Source organism: Typopeltis vanoorti, chromosome 10 (genome assembly GCF_054136105.1).
Source record: "Typopeltis vanoorti isolate ZY-2024b chromosome 10, IOZ_Tvanoo_1.0, whole genome shotgun sequence".
NCBI classification, from domain to species: Eukaryota; Metazoa; Arthropoda; class Arachnida; order Uropygi; family Thelyphonidae; genus Typopeltis; species Typopeltis vanoorti.
In genome coordinates this window covers 62,446,121-62,462,303 of record NC_143558.1, presented here as the reverse complement: position 1 = coordinate 62,462,303, position 16,183 = coordinate 62,446,121, and the positions used below count along the sequence as shown (strand labels likewise).

General features: G+C 34.0%; 1 protein-coding gene across 1 annotated transcript in view; it reads right to left on the bottom strand.

Moving 5' to 3' along the window:
* The window catches only part of Ero1L (endoplasmic reticulum oxidoreductin-1-like protein), a 252,075-nt gene that overhangs the window by 123,341 nt on the left and 112,551 nt on the right, over positions 1 to 16,183 (bottom strand). Inside the window, exons 6-8 of the mRNA XM_090399137.1 lie at positions 11,261 to 11,334; positions 10,930 to 11,050; positions 451 to 497 (exon numbers count right to left, since the gene is read on the bottom strand). Coding sequence (XP_090255263.1) covers positions 451 to 497; positions 10,930 to 11,050; positions 11,261 to 11,334 — 242 coding nt within the window. The remainder of the gene's footprint in view (positions 1 to 450; positions 498 to 10,929; positions 11,051 to 11,260; positions 11,335 to 16,183) is intronic.

The following is a 16,183-nucleotide window of genomic DNA, read 5'->3' as shown; positions in this document are numbered from 1 at the left end:
AGATTCTTTAACTTTAAGCATAGCAGACCACAGCAGTGTTCCAAGCTAAAATCACTTTAAATTCCAGGTTGAAGATATATTATTTGCCTCAAATTTTCATAAACATGTAAGATGCTCATCAGGAGCCCAGTCAAGATCACCTAATTCCCAGAAAGGGTGCCAACTGGGACTTGAGGAAGAGTGTCTTGTTTACCACTTACAGTTGCAGTACAAGTATATATGTTCTTAACAGTAGGCTGTCCCAGAAAATGCTCTTGTGATAAGAACAAAATATTGGTATACCAGTTAAATAGTTTATTATTTTTATTATAAAAGCCATATCATGAATTTTAAATAAATATCTATATATTCATCCCAAAGTGCATTATGTATTCAAAAATAACTAAATTCTACTTTGCAACTACAACAGCAAAATTTTAAAAGCCAAATAATTGCTTTTAAAGTACTCACCATTCAAATTTTTGGATAAAGAAAAAAGTTCATAATCACCTCCGAATCTGCAAAATAATTTGATTAAACTATGTGAAAAACACAAAAAAATATATTATCATTGAGTAGGCTTCTGTGGGATAGGAGCCTAGAAATATTTTATCCAGTATTAAACCACACACAAAGTTTTCAGTTGAAAATTTTATATTTTTACTAGTTTCGTGAAATACTTTGTTTCACTTCATCAGGAAATAACATGAATAAATTAAAAAACAAGTAATAATAGTTAACATCTCTGAGGGAAAATATTTGAACATATTTAAAAAATGAAAAAGTGTGCATTTACTATTACACTGGATGCTGGTTCATGGGTTGGTGTATACTACTGGTATATACAAGTGTGTTGTGATGGATTAATGAAGACCAGACTTGATGTAAATTCATCCCTTGTTTTTAGTTGCACTGTAGAGGATGCTTCATCATTTAAGCTGATTCTTTGAATGCTTTAGAGTAATTAATCATCTCAAAATTAATGTTTTGTTTGTTGTGTGTGCTTCCAGACCTGATTTGTGCTCTTTCATTCTCAATATCCTTGAAGTGTTCCAATCTGCATATATCTCCAGATCTGCCTGTTCGTTTTCTGCAACACAGGCCACAATTGCAACTGATCTTGTAGACACCTGGTTTTATAAGTGGTGGACGTGAGGGCTAAGGAGGTTTTAAATGTTCAGAAATTTCACGGATTAGTCAGAAATCGACTTAAGTTTTATTGGTGAAGCAATTTTGCTATTTTATCTGTGACTGTACATAAGGAAATCACTGCTCCTTTATAGTCTTGATATTTGTTGTTCTGATTATTTTGGAGTTTGAAATAAAATTTTTTTGACTAATGTTCTGTCGTAGCCATTTTTTGTAAATACTGAAGGACCATTTTTACTCAAGATCATTCAAAAAAAAAAAAAAAATCAGCTGAAACAAAGCATTCTCAATGCAACAAAAAACAAGGAACAAATTTACATCAAGTCTGGTTTTTATTAATTCATCAAGACACTCATATCTACCAATAGCATACAGCAACCCATGAACCAGCAGCCAGCATATAGCAAATACACACTTTCCATTGTTCAAATATTTTTCACTGGAAATGCTAACTGTTAGTATGATTTCCAGTTTTTTAGTTCATTATTTCCTGATGAAGTGAAACAAAGTGTTTCATGAAACCAATTGAAATGTTATAGGGTTAGAAGGCCTGTCCATAACTAAGGTGGATACAATGCCTCCAATTGGGAAAAGTGATCATGTAATCTTGGCTTGGGAGGTAGTAATATAAAATTCTAGTTAATTCTAGTAGAAGGTGGTATATGTAGAATTACAGATCAGGCAAGAAAGGTGACCCTGCATGGTAAGGAAGACAAAATCAGATTATGCGAAGAAATCAGCTAAAAGAGGCAAAAGCAAATCCCAAAGAGTTTTTTTTTCGTTATGTGGCAAGTACAAGGGAAAATAACTAAAAATAAAACGTTAATGAATGCAGATGGTAGCGAGGTAACAGAAACAGATGCTACTGAGTGACCAATTTGCAAGGGTATATCATCCATGTTAAGATATTGTTATGGCAGAAGTGACAGGGACTGATGTGAAAACAGAAATTGATAGAGGTACTTAGAGTATTGCAGAATCTGAATGCAAATACAGCTGTGGGATTGGATGGGATATCAGCTTGCATTTTAAGAGAATGTGCAGGGGAACTGGCAATTCCTTTGACTAGGTTTTTAAAGTCTCAGCTCTGCAAAGTCCCAAGAGAGTGGAAGGAGAGCAAAATAATTCCTTTACATCAAGGAAGATCTAAATCTGTGGTAGCAAATTATAGACCAATCAGTATTTCAGGAGTGGTGTTAAAAGTACTGGAAAAGTTGATCAGAAAGAGAATTCAAAAATGAGTGGATAAGAATATGATACTCTATGAGGGGGCAGCATGGATTTGTAAAGGGTAGGTCATGTCTTAGTAATCTATCAACTTTTTATAATAGGGTGACAGCTGAGTTGGATAAAGGGAGTTACACATGATACTGCTGGATTTTGCAAAAGGCATTTGGCAGGATACCATAGAACTCTATTATGCAAACTGCAACAAATGCAGATGGATATGAAACTGGTGATATGGATAAAAGGGTGGCTCATGGACAGATACCAAAAAGTAGTATATGGAAAAGTAGAACTAAGAGAAGGCAGGAGATTAGTGGCATGCTGCAGCACTATGTGCTTTAACCATTACTGTTTAATTTGTACATAAATGATATAGGAAATAATTTGAAAGAAGATATTCAGTTGTTTGCTTATGATAGGGTAGGATAATAGTTAACCAAGATGATGTACAGATAGCTTGCAGGATGATTTAAATATGCTGACAATATAGACAAACATAACAGATGTCAATTTAATATGGAAAAGTGTAAACTGTACTCCAGGTAATTAACAAACCCAGGGATTGGATGGGAACAGTAGATAGAGATGCAGTTTAGAGGGCACATTGCTAAAGTATCCAGGACAGCTCATAGGATTACTTGGTTATTGAAGTAGAGATAAGGGAGTTATCATTCCTATTCTGTGGGAGATGAGGAAGTGGTGGAGAGTATCCTGAGACCACTCTCCACAGACATTCCACAGACCACTCTCCACGATGGAGAGTGGTCTGTGGAATGCTCCCTATGAGGATAGATTGAAGGTTTGCAAAAGTTGGTCAATAAGAGAAAAAAAAAAAAAAGCAGGAACATAATAGAAACATTTAAGTTACTTAAAAGATTTTATAGGATTAATGCAGGAGAAATATTTCAACACTTGGTTAGCAGGAGCAGAACAAAGGTCATCCCTGGAAGTTGGGTAAGTGCGATTAGCAAGGACGTGAGGAGTAGATTTTTTACTTGGAGAGTAGTGAATGAATGGAATGCATGCATGCATCAGTTGTAAGTCTGTTAATGGCTTCAAATAGAGGTATGATACATGTTGTGTTGATAGTTTGGGTCTCCCACAATGAATCTTAGGACTCCATGAATGTACCCATGTCATAATAATAACAATAAATGAATTAAAAAAAAAGTTATTTGACATCTTCTGTTTGTGGTTTAATACTGGATAAAATATTTCTAGAAAAATATTTTACTGAATCTTATGCAATGCAATAAATCATATGCAAATAAATACAAAGCATGAAACTTAATATCTTTGAGAAGAACAAAGCAACCACTGTCTGTATTCACTTGCTTCCTGTAACAGGTACCATGTGAATACAAATAAATGATTTTCATCAGAAAATATTTCAGAATATTGCTTATCATTATTAGTAGTTTTTGCTCGTCCTATGGACGTGATATTTTTTTAATTTTTTTTTTAACGTATACTGTATTAACATGCTGCTCTTCATTATTCTTATATGGAAGAATTGAATATTATTATTTGAATAATAATATTCAAATAATAATTGGTGCAAATAAGAATAATAGCAGTCGAGACATTTGTTATTGAAAGAGTTCAATATGGAATTGCACAATGCAATATGCACAATTTACTCATTACCAAGAGTGAATGGCTTGTAATATGGAAGTGAGAGAGCAGTGTTTGTGGTTGCAAATGAGTCAATGAAGATTGTGCAGGAGAAATGATGTGCACCTTGTAGAAAGATATGTCTAAAATATTTCATAAGTGAGTGAATGCCAGAAGTGCAAGACTTGTCTGGGACTCACTCAAGTTAATGATGAAAGGTATTACAGTGTCAGAGAATGTAGTTGAAGGAGTGCACAATAGTCAAGAAGTATGAAAAAAGTGATGGAAAGTAATATGAATGATGAAACAGCAGTGATGAAAAATAGCATGCTGATGTTGAATGCTTCAGAGGACAATATGTAAGCTCCAGTGAATGAATTGTGAAGCAACTAGTATGTGGTACAGCAGAGAGAAGAACAAGTTACTGTAAAAAGCCAGAAAGAGGAAATAAGAGGGTATTATATGAAATTCCAAGAGTGTTCTTAATGAGAATGTGATGACAGCAAGTTTCAACAGTGCAAAAATAAAGGATGCCAGTGAAGTTGTTAGAATGCAGAGGGGGGGAGGAATAACAGTTGATTGTTTTGGCAGGCATGAATGATTTGAAAAACAAGACATATAGAATGAGAGAGGATATGAAAGTATTACTGAAAGAATGCAAAACAAATAGTGAAAGTAAAGTTTACTACTCTGTTGCATTAGTTTGATAGGAGTAAGGTGAGGGTCTTGGTTGCAAATGAGTCAATGAAGATTGTGCAGGAGGAATGATGTGCACCTTGTAGAAATGTTTTGACTAAATTTGAAGGATGCAGAGACTTGCATATAATTGATGTATTGCATTTGAATGGTTTTTGGAGTTAGATATTTGTTCAAATATGATACATTATATTGGATTTTTTTTATTGGACCATGATTTTGATAAACATATATACATAATTGTCAACAAGTTTCTCCAGCTAAGGTCTGTCTGGCTTCTTCAAGACGAGAAAGGTTATACTAACATTAAATGCTAAAACAAAAGAATGCAGTAACGACCTAAAAATCAGTTAAGCAAATTGAAGAGCACGCATGACATTAAGAGCATAAAGCGTGGAGACTTAGTCATTGTTATTAAAATGCGTTTTATAATTTTTTGCATAATTGAGTTCTGCTAAACATAATGCATTTATTAAGTTTTTCCAAATGTCTTTTAGTATTATGCAATAAAAAAAATTCAATATAATGTATCATATTTAGCAAAAAGGACCAAATATTAACTATCAAAAAGTACTGTTCAATGACAGTTGAAAATGCAACATCAGGAAAACTAAAGTGGTTAGGAAGGATGTAGGTAGGCACATGTACAACCAATCCTGGGACAAATAAGCGTGAGTACAGAAATGGACCGTATGCGGAGCAAAGACTCCTAGGTCTCTTGAATGGAGTTAGTTATTACGAATGTAAGGCTAATTGTGAATCACAAGGGATGTTCAAGTTCATGTACACAAATGGCAGGAATCAGGAACAAGGGTGAGGAGCAAAATGCAGTCAGTTCATCTTGGTCAAAAATTATCAGCATTAGTGAGGCGTGGTTGACAGAAGATATGGAAATATAATGCAAGATGTTCTATTTTCATTGAGGACAGAAGGAATAGGAACCTCAGTCCTGAATTCTTTCTTCCACAAAAGAAGGAGGAATTCAGAACTGAGGTTCATTTGAGGCTACCTGATATGAGATAGAAGGCTAAAATGACAAAGTACCTTACAGCTATAGACACTAAGGTTAACAAAAAAATTCATTTGCTTTCTAATCTCGAGAAAAACTCCACATTGCATGGCCTACAAAAATCCATAAAGAAGTTCCTACTCAAACCCATAGCAGATTGCATAGATGCCTCTGCCTATAGCCTAGGCCATTCCTAGCTTATCCTTCAAGCTCCAACTGTTATCAAAGAGTTCCTTCCAGACATGTTCTAAATGTTGGACTTCATGCATCCAGGCTATTTCTGCAGAAACCAATTCTACAAACAGATCAAAGAACTGCTATAGGAAGCTTTTTGTCAACTGAACTTGTCAATTTCTACTTAGAGGATAATGAAGAAGACTCCCTATTCTCCTCAATACAACCTCAACCTCTCTTGTGGGTATGCTATGTGGATGATGTGTTTGCCATCTGGCCAGACTCAAAAGCATATCTACCAACTTTCTTAACCAAAATCAACAGCTTACACCCGCACATCAACTTCACCATGGGAAAAGAATGGAAAATTAGCTTTTTTAGACATCCTTCTAACCTGTACCTCATCTGGAATGCTTATGACATTTGTTTACCATAAACCTATTTTATACTGGTGGGATTATGTTAGAATAAACTGATCAGGCTAGGGATCTTGGAATGTTAGTAGATAGGAAGTCGAAGTTCAGGAGCCATGTGGCAAAGACTGCAAATACAACTCAAACGATAATTGCAATGCTGAAACGAACTTTCACATGTAAAGATAAGGATGCCATTACCTCCACGTATAACAAGATTTACTCCATCACCCATATCAAGAAAAGGCATCTTCAAATCTTTGCTCAATAGAATATCCATCTATGATAATACCAGAGTGATTTAATAACTTTGTTTTTAACTAATAGCACAGATTTAGATCCTCGATATTATTATAAAAATCAGTTAACTTAAGAATTAGAGATTGAGTGAGAGACAAAGAAAATTCAGAATTAACATCTTTATTTATAAAGAAATAATAATGTGTAAATTTAGGTATTGCATGGATGTAACAGTGTGTGTATAAATTGTTTGTTTTGCAAGTATATATAAATCCAGCTATATACAAATCCACATTATAGATAAAAATTTGTAATTTAAAGAGAAAAGAGTCCATATTTTTATTATTATGTGACACTTCCAGGGAGTCCAAAGACTCATCGAGAGAGAGTGTGTCAATGCATCAAATGACTGTCCCTTCCAGCTACTAACTGTGCTCAAACCTGCTTAACTTTTTGCGTGAGCCATTAGTAGCAGAAGCTCTACCAATCGACCAACCTTTGCTGGCTAAATGTAAAGTCATTCACTTCGACATGATTAGATATCCATATTTATCACACAAAGAAAATAAACATCCCACAAGATTTCTTACTGCTTCTCTTCAACATGACAGGATTTAATCAGAACACAAAACAAAAACAGTTAACTTCAAACTTATAAAGCACAGTTTCTTTCTCTCAACAATGGCAACTAAAATATAATAAACTTATACCTGCTTTTCTTTAGGGGAAAAAAAAAAGTGTGTGCAACCATTTCTTGAGCAAAATAATTTCTTCCTGCATGTCTTCTTTAATATCTCTGTTACTTTTTATATTTCTTTGGAATATAAAGATAATTTTAAAGTTCCCTTTTTGCCTCTGGAAACTTCATCTCCTTGAGACAAAAAGTTCATCACCTTTGAGTTCACAAAGTGTACCTAGAATATGTTTGCTGCTTAATGTATCAAAAAGACCCGTCCATTACTTCAGGAGAAACTATATAGTTCTTATTTTTTCTATGTACACTCCAACTTAACTTGCTTTAAAAGAAATTCATCCATTAGTTTTGAGATTACTGTTTGTAATCTTGAAAAACCTCATAATACTCTTTTCCACTTTTTTTAGGCTTAAGAAATGTCCTTTCCTTTAAACTATATTTCTCTCCTAAATGACCATCTCTCATAACCTATTCTGTTCTAGTCAAATAACTGTTCTATTTCTTTCTCTCTCTCTCTCATTATATCAACTTACTCTTTGGAAGTTGACCTAAGATAACCTGGCATCACTAAATGTATGTTATCTGCTTCGTTTCCCAAGCTTTTCTGCAATAACTGAACACCATCCAGTGTATCACACTACAGAAGGGCTTGAACCTCATGAAAGTTTAAATGCATCCTGAATACACACAAGCCTAACCCCAAGAACTCTAAACCTTTATGGCAAGTCCCTATCCCATACATTGCAAGCATCTTGGAGGCAATTTCAAAGATCCTGAAAAAAAAGAAAGGATACATTTTCCTTACCTTCTTGTCTATCAACAAAATCTCATCCTGATTACTATTCACAAAAGATACCCCCCCCCTCTCTCTCTCTCTCTCTCTCCTTCCCTGGTGTTTACCAGGTTCAGCATGAATGCCTATACTTAGGACAAACAAAATAATGTGTAAATTTTGTGTAAATAATGTGTTAATGGGGTGTGGACCGTTTTATATATATATATATATTATTAGCACAAAACCCAGGTTTCCAAATTTATTTTTCCCTTGTCAAAACACCCCCCCCCACCCTTCAGCAGGATCATGAAATTGGAAGACATCCTAGTATTCAAACAAGGTATGTACAAAATTTTTCCACCCCTTTTATTCTGCTATAATTGCCTTCTATACCCACCCATAATGCCCTAAAATATATATACCCCTTTTTTTGAGTAATAATAGCCAATGTATTTAAAATAAGGGACACTCCTAAACAAAAACAGGCTATAATAGCTGTAATTATAATAATTTTAATTTTAGTCATGGCTTTAAATAGGATCTCAATTGACTTTGTAACCATTCACATAGTAGCATTCCAGCATGTGGCTCAGTTGTGTAAATAGGATTAAAGTTCTTTGTTTCTCTAGCTTCACCTTGTGATTATGCTGATGCACTGATAATGGGCCCATTAATTTCTGGCCAAAATATTTGCAGTAATAAAAAATATTAGTCTTTATTCTTGTGAATACATGTGTCTAATAATCTATATAGCAAATTTCATCATATAGCAAATGGTTACAAAAGGTCTGGTGGTAGGAGAACTAGGGACCATCCATGGAAACTGAGCAAAAGTGTTAGAACTAGGTTTTTTACTTGGAGAGTGATAAATAAGTTGAATAAGCTGCCAGAGTCTATTGTGGGTGCCATGACTGTGAATGAGTTCAAAGTAAAGTATGATAGATATTGTGTGAATGCTGAATAGTTCTTGACATGATTTTTAGGGCCTCCCTTATAAGTCTAAGGACTCCTTGGAGTTGCCCGTAATAATAAATCCTTGCCTCAAATTTGGGAAGCTTTCATCCTCTATACTTCGGTCCAATGGCCAAGGATTCCCATTTTAGCCCACTAGGGAACACTATTTAGAACTTTAAGCATACCATCAGTTGACATGATTCAACCTCATTACTTAGTATAGTGCCTGTGTGCACATATATTATGTTCCATGATGATGGAAATTCGACTTTGCTGAAATATAGGGTTAATTAAATTTATTTCAGTTAATATACTGGTCTACTAATTGTTACTAGTATATTGTTTCTCTACATTAGTTTTTTTTTATTACTATTATTATTATTCAAATTTCCTAACAGGCATGATCGACAATTGTGTCGTGCCTGATAAGAAATTGATATTTATGTTAGAATAAAATATAAGTATGTGAGATTTATTGTACTTACTGGGTATCAGATAATTATAATAATTTTAGTGGTTCCTTATTGTAATTCACAATTGTTAGGTGTATAGTGATATCTGTTGTTCATCGTGAAGACATTTTCTTTTCATTAATGATGATAGCATGTTAGCCATTATTGACTTCTTGCTTGCTGCTTCTAGCAGCAAGCACACATGCTCACTGAGGAGGTTGATGGATGATTGACAGCTGATAGAGCATTTGATACCAGGATAACAAAGAGAAAACAAGAAGAGGGAGAATGTAAGTTTGAGAATGCAAACCAGAGAATTTTGTTTTAGGAAGTTTATAAGAAAACCTGACAGTCGACATAAATTAATAGAGGATTCTAAAACAAGAATCTTAGCAAGACGAATCCTTAAACTGAAAAAGTAAGATTATCGACAAGTGAACAGTAAATGAACTAAGAGAAACTTTCCATTTTGTGTTTGAAGAAACACAAAAAATGGAAAGTTTCGTCTTCTGTCTCAAGGATGCCAGTGATATCATTTTATCAGAACAAGTGATGTGATTAGAGAAATCTGAAACTGTAAAGTGGATTTAATGAAGAGCGACTCTGATACACTTTTGTTTATACAGTAAAAGAAACTGTTTCTTTGGGTAATGAATTTATGATTAGTGTTTTTTTTAATAAAACTGCCTGAGGTAAGAATATTTATACTCTACTGAAACAGTGAGGATGAATGGAATAATATGTGCTAAATGAGGAAACAATGCATAGTACCATGGAAGTTAAGTTTTATATTTAGAGAAAAGGCCTGATAAAAGAACTGACTCTACATGAACATTTATTTGTAGGAATTTGTTGCAAAAAACAAAATGTTCAGTTTAGTAGATCAATTTAGTTTAACACTACAAGTTAAACAAACCAATAACAGAATGAGTCAGTCTGAGAATGAATTTATCCTATAAAGAAAATCTCAAGTATAATTTTAATTTAGAAGGCCTTGGATCCAAATAGTTTTTATAGATATCACTTTAATTTTATTTACAATGTATGTAGTTTTTAGATTCATTAAATATATATTTTTTATTTGGTCTCGAGTCGATCATTTCCTGGATGCTAAAAATAATAGCTAAAAGTCATTGCACCAATTGGAACTGAACTCTTGTAAATTTACTTAACACTCAGTGTAAAAAAACAAACAGTCTCTTTAAAGAGACTGTTTTTTTTTGGGACAGTCTCTTTACAGAGAAATAATTATAATTATTTAAAATAGCTAGCACATATTGACATGAGTTTTAACATAAGCTCTACCAAGGTAAGCTACTCCTGTTTAATAAACTCTCATACTTCAGTTGTAAAGATTTAATCCATATTTTTTGTTTCTGCCCCATTCAAGACAAAAAAAAAAGGCAATCTCATTGCTATGCTATAGAGCTTTTATTTAGAAGTCTGAAAGCATGATAAATTAATACTAAACTGAAAAACATGCTTTTTTGATATACTTGGATAATTTCTATACTTGTTCAAGACAATTACCAATTATTAGGGATGTAACTTACTTAAAACAGTTTTCTTCATAAATTGACTTCCATATTCGGTGTGCTGAAGGCCCTTTATATCCAGTATACCTCTCTGGATTTAGCAACAGATCAACATACTGAAGTTCCGTTGATGATTCATCTAGATGATTAATATAATTATAGTATATGCCATCATAAAGTTATGGTTAAAATTCCAATTTTTTGGATATTTAAACATGCAGTGAATATACTCTGAATACAAGTAAAAATCTTTTCCATAACTATTAATTAGGAATCCAGTATAGATTATGATCTGGAAAGGAATAAACTCATAAATATGCTTAAGAGACTATCTAAAAATTAAACTTACCATCCATTTCACAAAAGTTATATTGTGAGTCATCATGCTGCTGCCATCTTTGGAAACCTTCATAATTTTCATCGCTAAAATAGCGCATTAAAAAAATCTTAGAAATTTTAATTTTCACATATAAATTAGGTTTAAGGTCTAATATCCAACAGATAAATACAGTCATACCCCGACTTACGCGGTTTCTTATATGTATGTATTCCCATCCCGCTTCATTACTAATCGTATCTTTTGAGCGCAGGCCGCATTCGCCAGTGTCGCACATGCGGTGAACAAACACTGACGTGTTTCGCACGGTCTCCATTCATACACAATTTTTATAGTCTACAAACCTTGCAATTGTTTAATGTTATGTTCTTGATAAAAATTTTATCGCATAAAAAATAATAATGTCGGCCAAAAGAAGCAAGTCCGATTCTTCTACAGCTAGCAAGAAAAGAAAAACATTGACTTTGGAAACAAAACTGAATATTAAGGATTTTGAAGGCAGAATGAAAATTTGTGAGCTAGCAAAGAGGTTCGATCTACAGGAATCCACAGTAAAAATAATCATAAAAGAAAGGTTTACAGATTTTGGAGGACATACATTCTAACGAGGAATGAATTGTAGCCACAAGGCGAGGAATAAAAAAATCATTGGCTTGCTATGAAGAAATTTTGCATGACAAGAAAAAGACATTATACTGTCAGACGAATCTATTAGATTTTATGAAACCATCAACGTTGAAATAACTTTTTCTTTATGTACGAAAAACTACAATTATGGTTATATTTCTTAAAATATATAGATGTTTTTGTAAACCTTTGGTCCCAATTAACTAATATTTTGTATGTTTGTATATCTAAATAAATCAGATGCAAAATTATACCCCGAGTTTTGAGAATTCGACTTAAGTGTTTTTTGTTGGTCCCACCTACCGCGTAACTTTGGGGTATGACTGTATTTCAATATCTGAAATAGACAAAAATTACACTTTGTAACCAATGAGACATATAAGCTAGTCAGAGGATGGTTATCAGGTTGGCATAGAAGAGATTTTTCATAGAATGGGAAAGGGGGGGGGGGGGTAGAATAAGAGGCCATTGCTGGAAACTGCATAAGGAAGGTGTAAGCAGAGGAGTGAGGAGAAGGTTCTTTGCATGGAGAGAGGTTGGTGAGTGGAATGCGTTGCCTGAGTGTGTTGTGAAAGTAGACACATTGAATCAGTTTAAAGCATGGTTGGATGAGCATTGTGTGCAATAGTGTGTACCTCCCACAATGAGCGATTCCATGGAGGTCAGATGTTAATAATAATAATGATTTTATTCATATCGATAATTTATGCATAAATTGTCCAAAACTGAAAAATGAGAGGCTGTAAATATTTATATTGTTATAGTCAATGAAACCTGTAAGTACAGAAATGTATGGAGGTCAGGAAATTAATAAGGTGACACTTAGGGCCACTTCATTCTCCTAGAACTCTGTATGTATTTAATCAAGAGCCATGGAAGTGAATGAGCCAAGTAGTGTAGTAGCAAGTTACTGACTACTTTTATTTGCAAGAATTATTAGAATAAAAATTTGACCCGCTTTAACTTCCATTACAAGTTAAATATTATCAATCTCCAATTTCATTAAATGAGGTATTCAATAAAAAAAAAACAACATGACAAATTTAAAGCATTAAATCCAACTAATAAAAAACTACATAATTTTAAAAATAATGAAAAAACAGCTAAAAACACATTTTTCCTCTGTACACCTGTACAGTTCATACTGTTCGACTAATTTTGCTGAATATCACAGTCATTTCTCATGCTGTTATGGTATTTCAATTGAACTGGTAGTACAAAAACCAAGGGCTTTATGTGATTATTTGAGAAAATGCATCCTTGGAAGACATTACTACCAGGTCACATCATTCAAATGATTTTAACCAAATTTGAAAATTGTCTGTTTCTGACATTAGTCCTCTGAAAAATTCAGCCTAATTGAGCTAAAGTGAAGGGAAAAGTCATTTTTCTCATATGATAGCCCACTTGGCTTGAAAAATTTTAATGTTTAGTCTTTAGGGAAGGTTCCTGGATACTAAGATGAATGTACTATAGACTAACAGCTATTTTTGTGGATTGGATTTAAATCCAAAAAAACATCCTCACAGGTGATTTTGTAAAATATAAATCCCATATCAGTATTGGCCATTTGACAAAAATATAGAATACAGCTGTTTCTTATACTGTAAGGTTTCAGTATAAGAAACTGTAAGGTTTGGTCCGGTGGCAATGGCAGTCCCCATTACCACTGGACCAAAATATTATGATGATTCAGGCCTCCATGGAGTCGCAAGACTCGCACGGGAGGTCCAACTTAGAAAACACAGTCTATTATATCACTCCTTGAACCCACTGACCATTCGTGCTCTCACCACTATCAGGCAATGCATTCCACAGTAACTACCCCTCAACAGTTTAAAAGTCTCAATCATATCACCTCTCTTTCTATCTACCAAACTCTGCAGTTTGCATTTTCTCAGCCTATCCTCATAACTGATATTGTACAGTCGTGATATCATTGTTATCTGCCTCTATAGTCTTTCCATGGTTAATTTATTCCCCTTAAAATCCTGGGGACCAAATTTGAGCACAATAGTCCCAGTGTGGTCTGATCAGAGCTTTATTCAACGGAATGACAGCGCTTATATCTGCAGATCAGCATCCTTCTTGGTATTGAAGTAATCCTTTGGGTTGCCTTTGCCACCTTTGAAATATGATCACTGAATTTCAGATTTCTATCACTCTTCACCATCCCCCCCCCCAGATCACTTGCCTCCCCCACTTTCTCCAGCATGGTTGCAACAGTATGCAGCCTCCTGTTGATGTATCCCAAACTTCCAGACTTTACATTTAGTGGAATTAAACTGATACCCCATTCATTTTCCCAAATATTGGGCAGGGTTGGTAAAATGTAACTGATTTTCAAAATTTATTCCTTAATCATACCTATTTCATATTTAAAAAAAAAAAAGAAAAAAAAAGAAAAAAAAAAAGTGAGCTGAGTATCAAGGAAAGAGGAGACTATCTGCAACTTAAAAGCAACTACTTGGCTGACAGTTTTAGTTGAGGATGTAACTCTCTGAAATTCAAGCAATACATAAGTTAATAGTTATTGCTAACTAGTAAAAATAATTAGCAATACAAACATCACTAATTATTAAAAAATATCTGATAAGAAATTAGTCATAATCCTTCATCTAAGGGTGAGGAAACAAAGGATCATACATGAAACATCATGACGGACAATTTATAGAAACCATCACCTTCAGATGGCCTTAATCTCCCACAATGCAAGGCATACTCGCTTTCAGGCATGTATATTGTTGGGCCTTAAAAAGGCCATCAGAAGGGTAACTACTCAAACTATTTCAACCTTTGTTGAAGTCCTATGAGTGGGAACTAGGCCAGGGCAAAAGTCATTTTCCATATACACACATCCCCCCCCCCCCCGGTCATATGATATTTTAAGTACCAGACAACTGTCATATAGCAAATCACTGTTCCCCCCTCTCCCTTCCCCCCACTTGTAGATGCATGTACTTGTTTAATAACATTTTAAAGCAGTTTTGTGTGCAGAAATTATGTAAATAAGACATTTATTTGTCAGATATGCAAATGAAAAATTTAGAATAATTTTTGCAAAAAAAAAAAAAGGTTATGCTGAATAGCTTGACTTAAGGAAACATGCCAACCAGTTTGGTCCACAACTTACATCATAAAAGGTTTTTTCATTTCAGCAATAAGATTGTCACATTTATGGATAACTGTATATTAACTTGTGAAGTACTTTGTAACAATGATGGTGTGAGGTATGTTTAGCCTACAGCCTATCTCAGTGTTCAATACACTATCATCACAAAATTAAATAACATCAATTTTAGTATGTAACATAATAGGTTTATATGTCATCTTTTAAGTGGAAGCAACAGCATCCTTACTTTGAATTTTATCTGCAATTATTAACAACAATAAAATTATAAACAGTTCATAATTTACAGTGAAACACCAAAACACAAAGAGATGTAGAGACATCATAATACACAGTTCATGAAAACTGAGCTCATTTGATTCTCCCATTCTCACATGCACAGCTCATCATGCCTCAACTTAAAAGGCATTCACTTTCCCTACACTCACCACACACTCAGGCAATGAATTTCAATCACCCACCATTCTACATGCAAAAAATCTACATTTTTTGTACAGCTTCCAGGGATGGCCTCTCATTCATCCATCTCAAGATATTCTATGAAAAATCTCATCCACGTTAATCTGATAATTACCCCTTACCAACTTGTATGACTAGATCACGTCTCCCTCATTCTTCTATCCAACTGGTTCTGTAATTTTCATTCTCTCAATCTGTCCTCATATTTTACATTCCAGAAACCAACTTAGCCAATCATCTCTCTAGACCTTCTCTAACATCTTATCATCTTTTTGAAAACCTGAGAACCAAATTTGTGCACGGCAACTCATATGCAGCTGATCAAGGAATTGTTACTTCTACATGTCAGTGTTCTCTGCATCATTCCCATAATCTGCTGTGTCGTCCTCACAATTTTAGCAAAATTGTCCATGAAATTTCAAGTCCTCTATCCACCACAACCCCCAAATCCTTCATCTACTCTGCATCCCACCACTGCTTCCCAAATTTTAAAACCTTACACTTTATAACATTAAAGTGATATCCCCATGTAATGTGGGTTGCTTCCGATATTGTAATAATGAGGCTATTAATTGCTGCTATTTGTAATGCTTTTATTTTATTATATTATACGCCTTTTCCTTATATATTCCTTTCTTATTCTATCTTCTTATTTGCGTAATAAGTTTATCTATCTTTCATACTACGAGTCGTATGTCTACGAGTACTGGAAAATTTGT